Source organism: Magallana gigas, chromosome 3, assembly GCF_963853765.1.
Source record: "Magallana gigas chromosome 3, xbMagGiga1.1, whole genome shotgun sequence".
NCBI classification, from domain to species: Eukaryota; Metazoa; Mollusca; class Bivalvia; order Ostreida; family Ostreidae; genus Magallana; species Magallana gigas.
In genome coordinates this window covers 44,551,964-44,571,229 of record NC_088855.1, presented here as the reverse complement: position 1 = coordinate 44,571,229, position 19,266 = coordinate 44,551,964, and the positions used below count along the sequence as shown (strand labels likewise).

The following is a 19,266-nucleotide window of genomic DNA, read 5'->3' as shown; positions in this document are numbered from 1 at the left end:
TTATATATTTTAGGTATTCTTATTACTTGTAAATTCATAAAAAATATTATCATTGCAATGGCTATTACATAACTTATATATACATGTATACTCAAAACATTTAAACATAAACAAACAAATTGTTTTAGCTTTTGAAAGGGAGGATCAATCTTTGGTAAAAGCAAATCATATCATGCCTGTCTTACACATGGAATTTTTTTAGGCTATTATATTTTTAATCAACAAGGTAAGCTTAAATTATGTTATTACCAATGTTAGATAAACTATATTAAATTAAATAAGGCAAAAAAAAAAAAAAACAGAAAGAGAAATCAAAGTATCTAAATAATATAAAAGGCACAGTAAGAAGAAGAAGAAGCATATCATTGCATCTAAATATTAAAAAAAATAGGAATAAATATCATCATAAAAGAAAAAAAATAATTATCTGCTTTGATAGTTAGTTCAGCTGCATCAGAAAGTTAATAAGAACCAAGAGAAACTGTTAGCAATCACACAATGATAGTGCAAAAACACACTCACAGCATCAAGTGGTGAGAGATTCTCAGTATTGCCTTCAATATTCTCCTGTCACAAAAATTGGTTGTGAACAAAAAATTATAATAACAAGGAGTGAAAATCATTCAACTTGAAAGTTTATAACTTGAACACCTAAATGACTTGAATTTCTAGAGCTACTTGATAAAGTCAACTAAATGTATGAACAACTCCATAAAATTATATCTGTATTAGTAAAATTGAGATGAATAAACCTCAGCTATATCACTTCAGTTAGAAATGAACTTTAATGCTTAAATAACCAAGTTCATGTGAATGCAACTAAATCATTGAGACCTTTGAATTATCATTTCATGCAGTTCTAGCTGCATGTGTAACCTCTTTTTTATGTGATTGGTTTATTACATGAAATATGGTTCATGTCAAAATGAATAAAAACAAACTTAATGAATTTAGTCATTACATATTATTGTGGTATTTGGTTATATAAAACTGATTAATAGCCATAGATCTTGTTTATTAAAAATCCTGAGAGCTTATGGCAAACCCTCTAGCAATTTATACACTACAACCACAAACACCCACAGTTACATGTACACATACCTTCTCTTATAACACTCCTCAATCTAATCAAATATTAAAGCAATGACATCCTCACCTCCCATCCTCCGTTCTCCCCAGCCAGCTGGTAATGCCTCTTCCTCACTTGACCAAGTTTGTATCTCTCCATTTCTAGTTCCTTTTCAAGCTCCAAAACCCTCACCTAAAATACAATCAAAGTAATTAGAAGAAGTCAGCATCAAATGCAAATAAAGATCTAACCTTATTCATGTCATGAAGGTATGATTTCAACAGCTCACTTGTAATGACTAATTATACACATATATGTACTGTAAATGTCTTTAATTCCACATGTCTAAAATTTCACAATTTCCTGTGTTAGTACCTTTCACAGTGTTTTAAATTTCACGGCCAATCGGTTTCAATTTAAATGAAGATTATAAAAAACATACATGATATGTAATGAACATATTACCATACATTTTACATTGTTTTTTCTTTGGAATCACATTAAGTTACTATCCTGAAATCCGTTAAAAACTGTTAGAAAAATAATTTAAGTATTTTATAGAAGATAATACGTACTATTGTAAATTGCGCACCCGACATTTTGAGCATGAAAATTGGGGGGAGTAATCTGTTTAAAAACTGTACAACTTTATAATCAATTAATCTTAAAGTGAACTGCTCAATATGAATGCCAATCGCAAACAACCCACAGGGTGTACAGGAATCTTTGGAGATGTCCGAAATAATAAGAAGCAATTAGCAAATGTCTTCACAACAATGGCTTAGATATGGCTGCAGAGCTGAGGGGTGTTATAAGATAAAGGTGAATTGAATGTTCCATTATAATTAGTTGTTTAATTAACATTAATCATATTACATAATATCTATGCTTGCGTTTTTTAAAAGTGCTATAATTACGACAGGGAAGTGTTTATTTAGGCCTCACTCAGGCACACATCTATCAATAACATCTGTAATGGCGGCGTACACGGAGATTGCAAATACACAGTGAATATTCACGGTTGCTTAATGTTCACGGAAAATTGTCTGACCATGAACAAAGTGAAATTAAAAACACCGTAATGTTTTCCACATCTACAGTACCTGTGACTGCATCTCTTCCTTTTTAGCCTGCATCAGACTCAGGCTTGTGAAGTCCATTAAGTCTACAATGATCAGAAAAAAAAGTAAATTTTGTAAGCTTAAAGTTATGGAAGGGAAAGCACCAGGGACATTTTGTGTAATGCTTGCTTTACTTCTGGAAATAGGCTTGCTCTTAGGGAACTGGAATCTTGCTGCTCCTCTCAATGATATATAGTTTAATTAATTGTATACTACAGTAAAACGCGGTTATAGCGAAGTCCAAGGGACCAATGGAATTACTTCGTTATATCCGTAATTCGTTAATGTTTTCTCTCACCAGACTATAATTTTTGCTAATTGAGGCTTAAAATAAAAATTCATTACTTTGACACGTTTAATAATTGGATTTTGAATTAAAAAATTATATGAAAATAAATTCTTTCAAATTTTTTGTTAAATGATAGTGCATTTTTTTTTAACTCTAAAGAAATTCGTTATAAAGGAGTTATATTTCGTTATAATTCGCCTCTACGGGACTCAAAATCAGTTTGCTATATCCGTAAATTCGTTATATCCAATTCGTTGTAACCGTAAAATTTTGCAAATATTTGTTAAGAATTTTACCGGGGACTCAAAAAAACTTCGCTAAATCCGAGAATTTACTATATCCGTGTTCGTACTCAACGAGTTTTACTGTAGTATCCATTATTTCCAAATTTTATTGATTTTGAACACAGTAAAATGATACACTAAAACACAGAGGTTGCTCACTTTGTTCCTCGATGATTTGAGATGCCTCCCTTGCAGACCCCACCACTTTCCCAGTACAGCTTGTTACCCCTCTGGAGGCCTCGGACAGTTCAGACAGTTTCTTGCTCTTTCTGTCAGCCTTGACCTTTGAAGCTACCACGAGCTGAGCAGTGCTTGCTGCAATCTCATTGGAGCAGACGATAAGCTCTTCAAATTTCCCTTCTCCCTTCACAACTTTGTCTGCTGCCTCCCTATCATTCAAAATAAAAAGATATCATTATTCCATCGGTTACTGTTTTAATTAGAAAATGTTGGTTAAAAAAAATAACCAAGGACAAGATTCACTGATAAGATATGTCCAAATTAAGAAATAGTGTCATATGATCTAGAATTTGTCCACAAGCTGACACTGTTAAGGTAGCTCGCGGGTTTACCTGCTTGTGAGAAAACCTACCTTGAAAATTTGTCCACGTGAACCATAGGTTTCAGGGTTTTATTTAAAAAAATTATTTGAGATTCGTCTGCGTAGTAATAATGTAATCGTGATTCAAACACAGTGTCGCTGATAAAATAATGCAACGCCATTTCAATGAAATATATAGTAAAATGCATATCTTAGTCGAAAACCGCATTTTAAAACTATGCTTCAAACTTTTAAACGATCTAGACGAACTTAATTTTACTCAACACAATAACAGAAGAGATAATTTTGAATCAATTCATAAAAAAAAATCAATATGTGTTCTCGGCCAGTTTTTCGCAAAACAACTTTAAAGATTTAAAAGATTTCACAAAATCCTATATTTTCATCACGACGTTAGCCCGACGTCATCAATTTCTTTCGTTTAAGAATCAAAAAATGAAAATGCGCTGGTTGGCCAGAATAGCCGATTAACACATATTAGAACATGCAAATCCAATCAAAATTATAATGAATGTTTTCGAATGCACACATGCAATTAATGTAAGGTTTTGAAGAGAGGAAACTTGGCTACTTTTCTTTTCATGAAACTCAATCAGTCAAGCATGCATTCATTGCAAAAACAATTACCATACAACTATTGGCATATTAATAAGTTTGTAATCGTATACGATAACTAGCTAAAGCCAAAATAATTTTAATAGTTATATCGGTATTTGAATATACAGAACGACCAAAGTTAATGCATACGGTTCAATTTTTTTTTATTATGTACTTGTCTAAACATAAATCAGATTAAATAGTTCCAACGCACACTCATACCTTACAGAACTAAATGCGACAATGTATGTCACATCTTTAAATTTTTCGCACTTGATAATTATAGCGAGCGCAGCGAGGCGGCGCGAAGCGCCGCTCGCGTAGCGAGCTCCATAGACAACGTGTACGAACGGAGGAAATTCGAGTTGAAATCTGCACATTGTTCAAAGAAAATTTTGTGGACCCGCGTGAAAACGTTCTACTATCCCAGTGATCCTTTGCGGTGCATAGCAACTTGGCGGAACAGGAAGTGTTTCTAAGGAAAATTCTTACCTGTAAATCGCATACATCATTTTCATTTAACAATAAAGAATCCTTTTAAAAACATTAAAGTAAACAACACATATGCTTACGTAAAAAACTGTACCTATGACGTCATTTCCTTCCCCGAATTTGTCCGACAATTTACGAAAACTGTCGAGCGCAAAAAGCTAATTATGACGTCTCAGTGATCTGGCGTTTTATATTCCCGCGATACATTTAGAGGTGGATCAAGTATCTGTACTGAATGTAACGTGTAGGAAGTACACAGTAGGGAGTCACCGTTAATACTGATACTGCGCTCACTATTAACGGTGACTCTTTGGCTGATTAGTTTTGTTTTAATGATTTTTTTTTTGCTCAGTAAATACACATGCAAGTTCCATGCTAAATGATCCAATCATTGTATACGTTAGGTAGGTGACAAAAACTTATTAAAAAAGAAAAGTCTAATTATTATTAAATCTACGTGTAGCCACGTCATTTTGTAATGAATAAATAAAAGAAAAAAATTAAACTGTTAAAATATCTACATGTATTTCGTTATAGTTGCATATGTGGTCAAACCTTTCAATAATATTGGATATCACACACTAAAAAAAGGGGGAGGGAACATGTCTACAACGTATAGCGTACAAAAATTAAAAAGATTAAAAACAAAATTAATGTCACAGAGGAAAACTAAAACACCGGTAACAACAAGGAACAAAATGAGAAATAACACAGACACACAATTTATTGATTTTAATGATCATTATTAAAAGGTAAAGAAGAGATAACAAATTTAAAAAAAAAACCGGCTTTGTGTTTATCAAAATATTTTAATAAGTCTGTTTAACATTTTATTAATGCTCAGTGGTATTTTTTGTTTAAGTGTATAAACCTAGGAAGGGACAATTGGAATAAAAGTTTGATATCTTCCGGTTCCTTGCGGTGGTAAAAGTTTTCGAGACAAAGCCAAAGTTTTTTGGTTTGGTTAAGTCCACGGGTTGCATTTAACAATGATGACAGATGTGTGACTCCTTCTGCGCTCGCCCCAACGGTCACACCGTAAAACATATTAAATGTTTGTATAAAGTGCAATTTAGCTTTTTAAAATATTTCATTTTATGTTTTTAAGATCATTTGTTATTTTCAAAAGAAATGTATGAGTTTGCTATGACGGTCAACTCTGTACGCCGAATCCTATTGTGACGTCAGCAAACCCGCGAGCTACGTTAAGGTAGGTCAACAATATCTATACTTAATAAACCACTAAAGCAGACTAAAAATCTGCTAATTCATTTTATAAAATACATGTATGTATACATCTACAAGTGATAAATATATATTTGAGAAAATAAAGGGGAAAAAAATTGAAAATTGATTCGGTCACATTTGGTCAACATAGGTATGCTGGTACATGTACTGATAGATCAGGCCTTATCTGGTCAACATATGTATAATCAGAATCAAGTTCAAAATCATCATGATAGAATGAAGGAAAATTCAGATAATATTATGTTCCATAATGACAAGGATTATTCAATGCCATAAGTTCATTACATCTACCTCCTCCAAGGGAATATCAGCACTGTCTATTTTTTTACTTTGTAAAAGAGATAAGTGAAATCCTGGTTCCCTTAAAATACTTAATAACTTATTCTTTTGTATAATTCATCAAATTTTAACACCATTTACATAGCTATGTCATGCTACATAGTTTGAATTCTTAGATGTCTAAATCAATAAAGAGAATAACCAAAGCTCATCTATTCAAACTTGCAATTAAAAAAATTTCAAAGAAGATATTAAGTAGTCAAATTTGCAATGTATCTTCTTAATGCCCTCATGAAAATGCCCATTTTTCTTGTTTTCAGATGCTCATAAGGCCAGTCTTTATTTTATCCTTTACGGCAGTTCTGAGCATTGCCTATGCTGCAAATGACCTTATACACTGTGAGACACAATGTAGTACAGAACTACAGAATTGTATTTTACGAGACCCAACGTCTGCTGACAATCGCATGCACTGCCTGGACATCTACTACCCTTGTGCATATTCCTGCACTGAAAATTCCTACACCAATGCTCCTCCTGCTGTCAATGCTGCTGTCTTGCATGCTGCAGAAATTGCTAAATGTGATTCCTATTGTAATATTGAACTAAGGCACTGCCTCTATCACAATGCCTCTCTCCGTCAGCAATGTCTGACTGTATATTATTCCTGTGTTTCCACCTGTAGTGTAAATCCTGAGGCACAGAATGTGGTCACTAATGCCCCAACTCTAAAATCTACCCACCTACAACATCTTTCTACCCAGAAATTTCCCCAAACGCAACCAACGACCACCTTGAGACCTTCCTTTACTTCAACAATAAAACCAGTGGTCACTGATGCCTCATCTATAACAAGCTATCCTCCAAATGTTGCTTCCACTGCCAAAACTGTTGCTGCACATCACGCTACTGATAGATCCACAATTCTGGCCTGGGTCACACTCCCAAGACGAATCAACAAATACTAAAGACCTTAAACAACTTTTCTAAATTCAACACTTCAAAGATGAGGACTAGTTTTTCCTCAGAGTGACAGAAATCCATTATCAAAAAAAAAAAAATCAAAACAAACAAATAAAATATCTTTCATTGCATGCTTGTCTGTATATTTTGGAAATAAAAAGGTCTTGATAGTACATCCTTCTTTTTTTTTACCTTGTTCAAGAATTGAGAATTGCGTGATAAAAGAGTTGATCCTAGAAATTGATGAAAAAAAATATGGCATGAAAGTATTGATAAGTTTAAGATACTGCATGGTAAAATCTAAATGTTTATAGAAGCTTCTTTATAAGTAACTTTGAACATCATTAACTTTGTTCATTTTTTTTAATTTCAGATGTTTCCTATTTCAGTAGTTTACCTCTTAATGCCGACCACTTTCTGTGTAATTTTTGCTGACACAGAGGGGGACCCCTACACTGACTATGTCAACCATGCCAAAGCCCTTGCAGACTGCAAAGTCCACTAGCTGTAGCGACAAAATGGTGCACTGCATCCAGACAGACCCTCTCTCATACACCTAAAGACTACAGTGTGGCGTTACTTATGGTCAATGTTTAAATCAGTGTCAAGCGGCTACATTCCTGCCACTGGTTCATAGCAATACCACGTCTACATCTAAAGCAGCCACAATTACAACCCAAACTACTACACCAAAGGCCACAAATGCCCCTGCAATCATTACAACAAGGCCATCCAATACAACACATTCTGCTCAGAATATCCATTGGGTGACTTTAAAAAAATGATTCGAGATTAAATTTCACTCTAGCTAGTTCATCCATGTAATTTGATGGAACAATGAAATTATCAAGACTTACCAAGACTTACTTGCATATTTTGTATAATAAAAAATGACAATCTAAAACACTATGAGTTTCTTCAGACAATATGTTGTATCAAGAATGTGAATACTAGTAATTGAAATTGGTTTCAATATATATATTATTAAAATTATATGACATCTTTTTCAAATGGAAAAAAATAGATCAATTAAGGATAAAATTCATCTATTTTAGGATATGTCTCAGGACTAGATCCTATATTTCATTCAGTTAAACAATTTACAACTCCAAATCCCTTATAAGGACCCAAATCAATTTAATGACTTTAACGTTGATTAATTCAGAAAGATTTACTCTGAGGCACATTAAGCAATGTTTTGTATTTAATTAAATTTCAAGACATCACCAGGTACAAAGACGTCATGTGCTCTTATACATAGGTAATGTTCTAATATTCCAAAGCTAGCTTATAAATGGTGACATCGACGAATCTATATGCTGTTATACAATTAAAGATAAACCAGTGATAAGCTTCTGATTGTCTACTGCCAATTCTCACTGACCAGCCTTTTCAAGTTGTCAAGGTATGTTTAGGATGTTTCATTAATGATCATTGTTTTTAACAAATTTGTTATCATACAGTATCTTTTTTTTTCAAAAATAATTATTTTTCTGTGAGTCCAAAATTACCAGATGAGTATGTATGTCCATTCCAAAATAAACTTATTTATGCCTACCAACTTTTTTTGCAGTTTTTAAACTAAAGACTGTAAAACCAATATAAAAACCATTTGACTTAAAAAGAGGCCCAGGGGCCACATTGCTTACCTGAGCAACAATAACCTTAACTCTGATCAAATTAGCATTACAGTATCAAAATCAAAATATCTTGACAACCAAGCCCCTTTTGTTCTTGTACCTGTAAGAAGATTTTTCTCTATTCCTATATACCCCCCCCCCCCCCCCCCCATTTTGTTTCCCCCCTTTTCTCTACGGAATCATGGTTTCATCAAACTTTAATCTGCACAACCTGTGCTTTCACACAAGTTACTGCTTTTTGGAATGAAAACTTTCCCAGAATATTTTTAAAGATTTTTCTCTACATATTACTATGTAAAAATTCATCCTGCCATTGCGGCCCCGCCCTACCCCTAGGGACAATGGTTTAGCGAACATGAATTTACACTACCTGAGGATGACTCTACAAAAGTTTTTCTGACCTAATAGTTTTTAAAAGAAGATTTTTAAATATTTTCTCTATATATTCCTATGTAAAAATTCATCCAACACTGTGGCCTCACCCTACCCATGGGGACTATGATTTGAACAAACTTGAATCTATACTATCTGAGGATGCTTCCACTCAAATTTGAGCTTTCCTGGTCTAATAGTTTTTGAGAAGAAGATTTTTAAAGATTTTCTCTATATAATCCTATGTAAAAATTCACCCCCACTGTGGCCTCACCCTACCCCCCGGGCCTATGATTTAAACAAATTTGAATCTACACTATCTGTGGATGCTTCCACTTTAATTTGAGCTTTTCTAGCGTAATAGTTTTTGAGAAGAAATTTTTTTAAAGATTTTCTCTATATTCCTTTGCAAACCTTGATCCCCCTATTGTGGCCCCACCCTAACCCCCAGGAACCATGATTTGAACAAATTTGAATCTTTACTATCTAAGGATGATTCCACTCAAATTTGAGCTTTTCTGGCCTAATAGGTTTTGAGAAGAAGATTTTTTAAGATTTTCTCTATGTATTCCTATGTAAAACTTGACCCCCCAATTGTGGCCCCACCCTACCCCCGGGGACCATGATTTGAACAAACTTGAATCTACACTATCTGAGGATGCTTTAGCCAAATAGTTTTTGAGAAGAAGATTTTTAAAGATTTTCTCTATACATTCTTATGTAAAAATCCATTCCCTCATTGTGGCCCCATCCTACCCCAAGGGACTATGATTTGAACAAACTTGAATCTACACTACCTAAGGATGCTTCCACTCTAATTTGAGCTTTTCTGGTCTAATAGTGTTTAAGAAAAAAGATTTTTAAAGATTTTCTCTATATATTCCTATGTAAAACTTGATCCCCCATTGTGGACCCACCCTACCCCTGGGGACCATGATTTGAACAAACTTGAATCTACACTACCTGAGGATGCTTCCATACAAGTTACAGTTTTTCTGGCCTAATAGTTTTTGAGAAGAAGATTTTTGAAAAATACCAACAAATTTTCAATTTTCAAAATTATCTCCCCTTTAAAAAAGGGCATGGCCCTTCATTTGAACAAACTTGAATCCCCTTCACCCAGTGATGCTTTGTGCTAAGTTTGGTTGAAATCTGCCCAGTGGTTCTGGAGAAGAAGATGTGAAAAGTTTACAACAACGCCGCCAATGACAATGACAACGACAACGCTAACGACGACAGACAACAGACAAATTTTGATTAAAAAAGCTCACTTGAGCTTTCAGCTCAGGTGAGCTAAAAAGCACCACATACAGAAAAATCCACAATCATGGTTATTTTGCTTCCTTCAAAAAATCAATTTTTTCAGATGTATTTGCCAACTCTTTTCTCCATTTCACTGACAATACAATGTTGCTATTGGAGTCTTACATTGGCTACACTAAACAGAGGAATGAGAAAGACTTTACATGGAGTTGCTCTTGCTCAAGCTGATTGTGAAATCCACTGTGGAGATCTACTGAAAGATTGCCAAAAAATGGCCTCCAATATTCACACTCGGCATCTCTGCTCTGACTATAACCACCACTGCCATCAATACTGCAAAGATATCAGTCATAACATAACACAGCAGGCCATCACTGATGCTTCCTCTGTCCTACCCAGCAATTTACTTCAGTGTTACACCACATGTGGCCAAGGATTGACTCAATGTAGTATACTAGCCGCAGACTCACACGAACACAAAAAATGCTCTATAAATTACTATCAATGCATTGATGGTTGTCATGGATTTAATTATACAACACAATTTACAACCTCCAACGCTTCATCCAATTTTGCCATATCTCATGTGCTTACTGTTTTGGATTGTGAACACCAATGTGTAAAAGAATTCCTAAAGTGTGGAGGGCATGCCAACAGCTCACATGACCACACCCTTTGCACTTACACATACTCTCATTGTGAACATGCATGTACCAAAGTCAACACTACGCAACATGCCCTTACAGACCCATCCCTTGGTCACATTTTTGTTGTTGTGGAATGTGATGACAATTGCTTGAAACATCTTTTAAACTGTGGAAAATCTTCTTCTCACAGTTTTGCTGTTCACCAGTGTGAACAAACGTATCATCAATGTATGCATGACTGTGGTAATTTAAACATTTCACACCATTTGGTCAGTCCTTCCCCGAGTACACCACAGAAACCCATGACTACAGCAGCCCCTATAACTGGCATAACCCAAACAAAGACTTCAATATCAGCAACCACAAAAACAACAGAAACTACAACACAACAACCAACAGTCAAAACAACAAAACTGATGTGGGTGACTCTGCCAACAAATCCTCATAGAAAGTGACCAGAGGGTATGCATTCTGAACAGAAGATGGAAACAATCCAAACAATTTGTGTCCAACTTTTCCATATACAAAATAAAGCCTGATGGTTACTAAACTTTAGCACATTTTTTCCCCTATGTTCTCCGTTAAATGCACACTGTGTACAACATTAATCTGGTATAAGTTTTACTATTGGTATATGGTTTTATGATGAAACCCATGAAAGATTTATATTGACCCAGTATTTATTCTCATTTCCATCCCAAGAATATCAAATAACTGCAACTGTTACAGTCTGTGATGAGATATGTGCTTCCAGATTGATAGTTAAAACTGGAAAACTTTATATGGAGGAGTCAGTTTAATCAAATGTATTCTGACTCTTTCATCTACATAACATACTGATCAGTAATGAAACATTTTGTACACTATTTACCAAATACATACATGTACACAATATAAAGAAAGATGTTAATGAATGAAATCAAAGAAATGCTATTTTGGTTTTTCCTACTGTTCACTGTGGTTGCAATCATTGAAAAAGAAAATTATAAACTCTGCATCTTCATAATTGTATACCGGCCATTATTTATTATTCATAGCATAGTAGAATAATAACCATCTTAAATTTGTCAGTTACTATAAACGGTAGCAAGCTACACTGTAGATTAAAGAACGGGATATAATCAGCACACTTGTTCCTGGTATACAGACAAGGCCAAGGGCCAAGAACAAGTTATGATCGAAAGAGATACAACTGTTAGTTACAGGAACATGTGTACTAACACTACATCAAAAAGTTATATACACCATTTCTAATTACCTGGTGCATGATGCAAAATATTCCAATGTCTTTATGACTTATCAAAACGTAGTAACTTCAAAGAAATTAAAGGAAACTTTGCAATAATTTAACATTTGAAATTCAAAAGACATAAGGATCAATGTTGATAAAGGGGCATAGTTCTATGAATTTGATGTTAACTAGAACACCAGATGATCTGGTGAACAGTCACCAAGATAAGATGATAAGATGTTAATGTACACTTTGACCTTAGTTTTGGAGAACTGGTATTTCAGGAAGTGGATATCTTGTGTCTAGAACAGGTAAGGAAGACCTTTGAATAATTACTAAAGAATCAAATTAAATACTTTAGATAAAAACAGTAAAAGGCACGAGGCTTAAGTTTGTAAGAAATCAAAACTGTGACGGGTTCTAATTTCTTTATTTCCACTGTCAAAAAATGTTCAGTAGACTGCTTTGAAATTCTCTGTCAAATTTGTTTGTAACAAATTCACAAACTGTTACAAATCACAAATTTACACTATAAAATTGCACTTTGGAGAAAGCAAAGAATTCAATTTATCATTTCTAATAGTTTTAAAAATGTAAAAATCACCCTTTTATAGTGTTAAGATATTTTCCTAAAAATTCTTTTCATAATATTTATCATTTAATTTTCCCCCTCATCTTTAGTATTTTGCGTTTATTCCTGTGAATTTCTACATTTTTATGCTGATCTATATTTAAAAATCACTAAATTATGTGATTAGCTATTATATGTGAAAGCTTTAATACCATGATCCAAACAACATTTAAGTTGAATCATGAAATGCATGAATCTAGTTCCTAAAAAAAATGGTATTGGAAGTTTTCTCAGAGACAGTTTTTCATCAAATAAGACATATCAAGATGACAAAAACTACAGATTGTACACAGACTTCAATAAGAAATCCCTGGTTCTTTGTAGGTGCTGTGAAACACTCTCTTGCTAAAATGAAGTCCATCATTGCCCTTGTAATCCTGACCATAATCAACAGAGCTCTGGGGGCAACATTTAGCCTACAGCTCTGCCACTCTCATTGCAACATAGGGGAGGTGGACTGCATCCTTCGATGCCCACACATATTTTGTGAGCAAGAATGCACCAGGGCTGAAGAACAGTGTATCCGCCTGTGTGATGGCACCGATACCACAACACACACCCAAGGCTGGACTACACAGCCACATAGTCATACCAAGAGTACCACTGATGCACCCACCACTAAAGAGACTTTTGCTCCATCCACTTCCAGCCCTCAAACAGGGACAACACAGATGTTAACACCATCAGGTGATTTGAAACCAACACCCAAACCTCATCATCCTCCAACCACAACTCTGACCACCCAAGAAACGCCCGAAATTTATGAAACAACCACAGAACAAGACAAAAGTGGTGTTGTAATTATTGGCTAATAAATAAACCTCTAATTTGTGTTTTAATTTTTTCTGGCTCATGTTATTGTGGTAGTTATATATCATATTTCATAGGATTAATTTTGCTCTTGAGTTAAGTACAACATATTTTACATATATTGCAATCAATATTTGTAAATTATTTATGGAGCTATTTCAGACATGGAGAAGATCATACACATGACATGAAACTTACAATAAGGAGGTGGCTCCCATTCCCACAGCTTTAGCAGCTGACAGCAGGCCCTCTGTCCATCTATGGTTCTTCTTGTAAAACTCCTTTACACTGGCAGTACCCTAAAACATGCAAAGAAAGCTTACAAACCTTATTTCCTGTTGACTCCCTTTCCATTACTCTTCTTACACATACATGTACATGTATGTATTTTTCTAAGAATCTAAGCTTAGGACCTATCTTAGTTTATGCACATTTTCCAATCCTATAAAAAATTATTTTAACAAAGAAAACAAAATAATGTTTACACAAAATATTGCTATTCATTAAGGAGCAATAGATCTTGAGTTTCTCAAGTAAATGAACTTAATCTCATGTTTTGCATTTATTCACTTATATTTCAATAAACTGAAAGCTCGTTTAGAAAAGGGTTGCACCATTCTATTCTTCATCATTCTGAAAAGAAATTAGTTCTCAGGAAAAAATATCGGAAAAAAATGTAGATTTCTTATTTTCCATAGGTACTTAATTCCATGATTCAAACATTTTGCATTCAAGCACTGAGGGCCATGATTGTATTTCTGTAAATGCAAGTCTATCAGACTGCAAAATTTTGGGCAAACATATATGAATTTTACTTACCCTTCCTTGTAGCACAATTTCTTTTTGAAGATCTTGTGATTTAACCAAAAGCACTTTGATAGCCTATACATAAACAAAATTATACATCAAAATTCATTGACATCTGAATATAGGAGATGAAAATGAAGAGAATCATTTATAAATGATTTTGAAAGAAACCATTTGTTTCATAACACTGTCAAAAGAAAAATGCATGAAATGAAGACTGTAAATATATCCTTTAATTGCATAAACATATATGTAGATATATTAATCAGCAAGTTATCAAAAAGTAACCAGATTGAGATAAATTAGCAAATCAATAGACCTGTAAAACTGTCTCCTGCACATTAGAGAGCCTCAAGGAATTTTAGTTTTACAGATGATTTTAATAATTAATAGTTCCAATGAGTTTAATACCAGTGTGTACAAAAAATGATTTTTGATGAATGAATGCACTACTTGATCAATATGGGATAACAAATCTTATAAATGTGGCAAAGATCCACGCGTTAACGTGACCGACTGACCTGCATGAGTCCAGTACAGGAGTCCAGGATGCTCTCGTTGACCGTCAGCTCCACCCCAGACATGTCCTTCCTGGTCTGATGCAGCATCTCCTGTTACACAGAGACAAACAATCAATTACCACAGTCATAAAGTCACAAATACAACAGTCCTTCATATCATCATCTATTGTATTAAATTTTTTTTTATTTTGACAGATGATATTCATTATCAACTCAGTGCCCGTTACAAGCATGGGTTCATAATCAAATTTGCCTATTGGAAAAAGAAAGTTGTAATGTTGTATACCAATATCTAAGTAGGATTATTTGTTTAGCTGTACTTGGCAATTGGGGCTTTTTTGTTGGGGTGGGTTTTTTTTCTATTTTAGAATTTGTGTTTTGAGGAACTTTAACATATCAAAGGGACAACTATTTTCCTGTATTCTAACTGACTGGCTGGCCCTAACTACCAGCAACTGACCTCTATTTTCTTGGCAGCCAGCTCAATAGCCGAACTGGTCGAGTGCATCTCATTCTCCAACAGATCTCCTATTTCTTTTTCCTTTACATCCACCATCTTGGGAACAAGGTCTTCTGCTAACTTAATCAGCTGTCTAATTTTTTCTGCTGATTTTTCTACTCCAGACTTTATAGATCCACCTGTTTGTAAATTATGACAAAAAAAAACAACTTACACAGCTTCCAGTTACTCTGATTGATAGAGAAGAATAAACACAAAGCAAAATGTTCTGGTGAAAGTAATGACAAAACTCCAAGGACTGACCTTTCTCCAGGGAACTGAGGACCTCTAACCCACTCTCCCCTGCTGTCTGACAGGCTGATGCCAGCTCTACAACAACAAGACATACACATGTACATGACATCACTTAAACCCAGATTTGTCTGCTGCCTACCAGTACTTTTAAAGTTCATTCTCTCTTGTTTCTACCAGCATTCTTTCTAACAATATTGAATTTACGTAATTAAAACAAAATGATTTTTAAAAAGTCACTGTATACAAGGTTATTTTTGCCCCATGTTATTTTTCACTTTTCTTCACTTGCAAATGGTTTCGACCCATTTTGAATTCACCCAGACAAATTCATGTTAAACTTTAAAGAGAGATATTTGAGACAATGGAATTTGCCCAATCTTAAATCTGACTGCTTACAACCAGAACTGAAGGGGTGAAAATAAAACAGGGGCAAACATTTTTCTGTTTACAAAATATTGGTGTTTCATTATGATTCTATCAAACAAATAAGTTTGCCTGCAGTCTGTGAAGTGCTTCATTCTTTACAATCATAATACACAGTAATGCAGCTGTATAATATGGGAACAGTTAAGGTCTCACCTTCGGCTGCCTCCAGTTGGGCGGAGTGGGAGGTAGCTATGCCGTGGATCACACAGTCACCCATGTGGTGGCTGAAGCTGGTTATCGTTTTCAGCAGAGATTCCAGATCTGATATTAATAACAATGAAACTAATTTCTATTGCCTGATTTACAAAATATGACTTTCAGCAAAATTTTAACAAAACTGCATTATATGAAAACTGACTACAAAAAACAAAAGTATGCAGAAGACCAACCATATGAATATTTTCTTAATAGTTACCATCCAAGGTTTGATTAAATAGAATACAAGTAGTGTAGCAGTATGTGTTCTTGCAATGACAAGTGTTTTTATTAGATCATTGGCCTGTACCTGTTTGGTTCTGTGAGTACTCGGTCTGAGAAGTGTTGAGATTCTCCAATGCAGAAAGGACAGGTTCTGCTCTCAGTAACAGAAATTCTGGAGAGATAGGACAAACGTTACTGTACACATTGGTGTTTCTAAAGAATTTAACTATTTTTCTATTAATAATAGTTGCATAAACAATTTAATTCTTTACCTGCTGTGCATTTGACAGGAATATGTGTTGGGTTTTCCACTTGTAGCATGGCATCATTTATGAATTGTCTCCCTTCTTTCACAGCACTTGCTATTTATTACAGATAAATAAAACATTATTACTATATAAGCCATCAAATCTTTTTTCAACCATGAAATACTGGTGAAATCTATAGATATTTTTCATAACAAATCATATCACTGTCATAATCGGTGATAGTAAATGAATATTGAGGAGCCTTTTTAATGTTGGCCAATATTTGTAGGATATCATGTATATATATATGCAGGAAAGTGAGACAATGAGCCACCACTAACAATTCTAATCCCACAGTATACACAGTGCCACCTTACCAATGAGGTCCCTATGAAGCTGAGCGAGGTCCTCTCTCTGCCTCTTCTCACTGGCCTCTTTATCACTGTCCAGCTGGCTGAGGCGACTTTGTAGGTCCTCAATTTCTTTCTTAAACTGCTCCTCTTTGGCAGCTTTTTCTGATAATGCATCTTCTAGTTGACTCTAAAGTAGGATGAACATGATTATCATCATCCATGTAATAGATTTTGAACTAATACCAGGTATTTGTAATATTGTATACTGCAGTTCTGCACATTCCAGGATTAAGGATAGAAAAATGTAAAGCCTTACTTAAAATATATCCTTTGCAATGTTTTTAATATTTTACTACAGATTAATATTAGTTGAAAAACTAAATATATTATCTACAGGTATAGACAACCATTTCTACTTTAATTCTTTAATTTCCTATGAAAATGGAGATTAGCAAATTTCCATTCATTTGTTTAACAAAAAGCCAACCTTCAGGCTATCAATCTCGTTCTTCCTCCTCATCTCGGTAGTGGTCATCTCATCCTTGAGAGAGGCGAGCTGGTCCTGGGCGTTCTTGATCTGGAGCTGTAAGGACTCTTCTGATTGGTGCTTGTCTTGCTCCAGCGCCTCAAGTCGCGCCTGTAGACTCTCGCACTCCTCCTCCGAGCCCTGCAGCTGGGACATCAGGCTCGACTTGGTCTCCTCCAGAGTCTTCACTTGGTTCTCTAGATGCTGGTCAATGGCAAATGTTAAATGTAAGGTTATGGTGACAGAAATTTTTTTTGAGGGCTGAATTTTACAAATCATGAACATACGACTTATGACCATCTTAATAAATACCTACTATTCATCAGCTACTAAATGTTTAACAATAATTCTATCAAAATGTACATAAAATGGAAGAAAGTTTTTGTAAAAATTTTGCCCATCAAGGATCATTTCATGAGACAGAAAAAATTGAAGACTCTTTCCAAATTATTTCAGTCCCTATATGTTCATTTTGATAAAATTAAAAATTTGCTGTCATATTTTATTACCAGACTACGTGATTACTTTATAATTAAATGAGTGATACATGTACTGAAAAAAATAATCATATAGTTACATATATATGTGATATTGGAAAAAAGTTGACTTTAGTCTTTAGAACTGAAGACTAAAAAAACAATTTAACAACTTAGGGATGGATAACTGAAAGGATAAAATGTAATTGAACAGTAACGCTTTTTAATTATAAAATTTATAATCTAATTTTAAACATTATGACAGTTTAAGAATATGAACACTTCACCGACATCACCTTTTATTTACTTATTGACACTCACCTGAATATGCATTTGGTCAGAAGCCAGTGTTGGTAAGCTCTGTAGAAGACATGGCACTATCATAGTTAGCTTGGGTTTCTTTATTGCTATACTTACACAGGTATAAATCTACAAACCTTTCTACCATGCACACACAAGTCAGGGTGCATGCTATTGTACAGATCATGCTGTATGATGCACACTTACCTTCAGATTTTCTCAAGGTTCTTGATCATTTTGTTTACCGTAATCCGGTGAATATAATACGCACTTTTTTCCAAGCATTTTTTACCGTGAGAAAGGGGTGCGTATTATACATCCCTATAGGATTTGGACATATTTTTTTCCTAGGTGAAGCATGGGATATCATACTACAGTATTACCTATGCTGTTCACAGTGTGTGTGTCAGTGTGACTTTCAGATTTCAATTGAAAAACCTGCGTCTATGGCTTACCAGACTTGTTATTAGAACTGGGTGTAGATATATTATTGTCTGCCCCTTGTTTTATTCAGTCTTATTACAGAATGTTCATCTAGACACTACATTTGAAATGCATATACAAGTCACAAGTGTGTGTCTAATTCAAAGCATGTTAAGGCAGTTCATAGGGAACCTTTACTTATCTATTTCCAATCAGAAAACTTGTCTACATTTGATATACTTGGCTACTATCAGAAGTTGTATTAGCTGTCTTGATTATCAAGCAGCTTGTTGTTTTAGCTGTTGTTTCAGCAAGATGTAAGATTTACAAACATACCTCTTGATTGCTGAGCAGCTCAGTGTTCAGAGTTGCCTCAACAAGCAGTAAAGCTACAACCATACCTCAGTGTTCTGAGATGACTCATACACTAGCAGTAAGGTCTATACATCACTGTGTGATTTCACAATTTACTGTTGGAAAACTCATGTTTTTTAATTAGCTTGTTTGATGAACA

The 19,266-nt window shown here is 34.4% G+C and overlaps 1 protein-coding gene and 1 long non-coding RNA gene across 6 annotated transcripts in view; one reads left to right on the top strand and one right to left on the bottom strand.

Annotated features, from left to right (window-relative positions):
• Positions 1-19,266, bottom strand: part of LOC105343300 (huntingtin-interacting protein 1) — a 39,305-nt gene that overhangs the window by 7,035 nt on the left and 13,004 nt on the right. For 3 of the 5 annotated variants that reach the window (XM_011450612.4, XM_066079964.1, XM_066079965.1), the window contains 14 exons: positions 17,515-17,757; positions 17,052-17,214; positions 16,699-16,788; positions 16,512-16,598; positions 16,160-16,267; positions 15,590-15,655; positions 15,287-15,465; positions 14,827-14,916; positions 14,318-14,380; positions 13,697-13,797; positions 2,923-3,152; positions 2,173-2,234; positions 1,157-1,261; positions 523-567 (listed from right to left, as the gene is read on the bottom strand). In XM_011450612.4, the coding sequence (XP_011448914.3) occupies positions 523-567; positions 1,157-1,261; positions 2,173-2,234; positions 2,923-3,152; positions 13,697-13,797; positions 14,318-14,380; positions 14,827-14,916; positions 15,287-15,465; positions 15,590-15,655; positions 16,160-16,267; positions 16,512-16,598; positions 16,699-16,788; positions 17,052-17,214; positions 17,515-17,757 (1,632 nt within the window). Of the gene's footprint in view, positions 1-522; positions 568-1,156; positions 1,262-2,172; positions 2,235-2,922; positions 3,153-13,696; positions 13,798-14,317; positions 14,381-14,826; positions 14,917-15,286; positions 15,466-15,589; positions 15,656-16,159; positions 16,268-16,511; positions 16,599-16,698; positions 16,789-17,051; positions 17,215-17,514; positions 17,758-18,350; positions 18,390-19,266 lie in introns of all 5 variants that reach the window. The other 2 variants (XM_066079966.1, XM_011450614.4) reach the window with 2 other exon arrangements.
• Positions 12,240-13,520, top strand: LOC117680339 (uncharacterized). The gene is made up of 2 exons (XR_004595643.2): positions 12,240-12,368; positions 13,013-13,520. It is a non-coding gene; the product is annotated as an uncharacterized lncRNA (long non-coding RNA).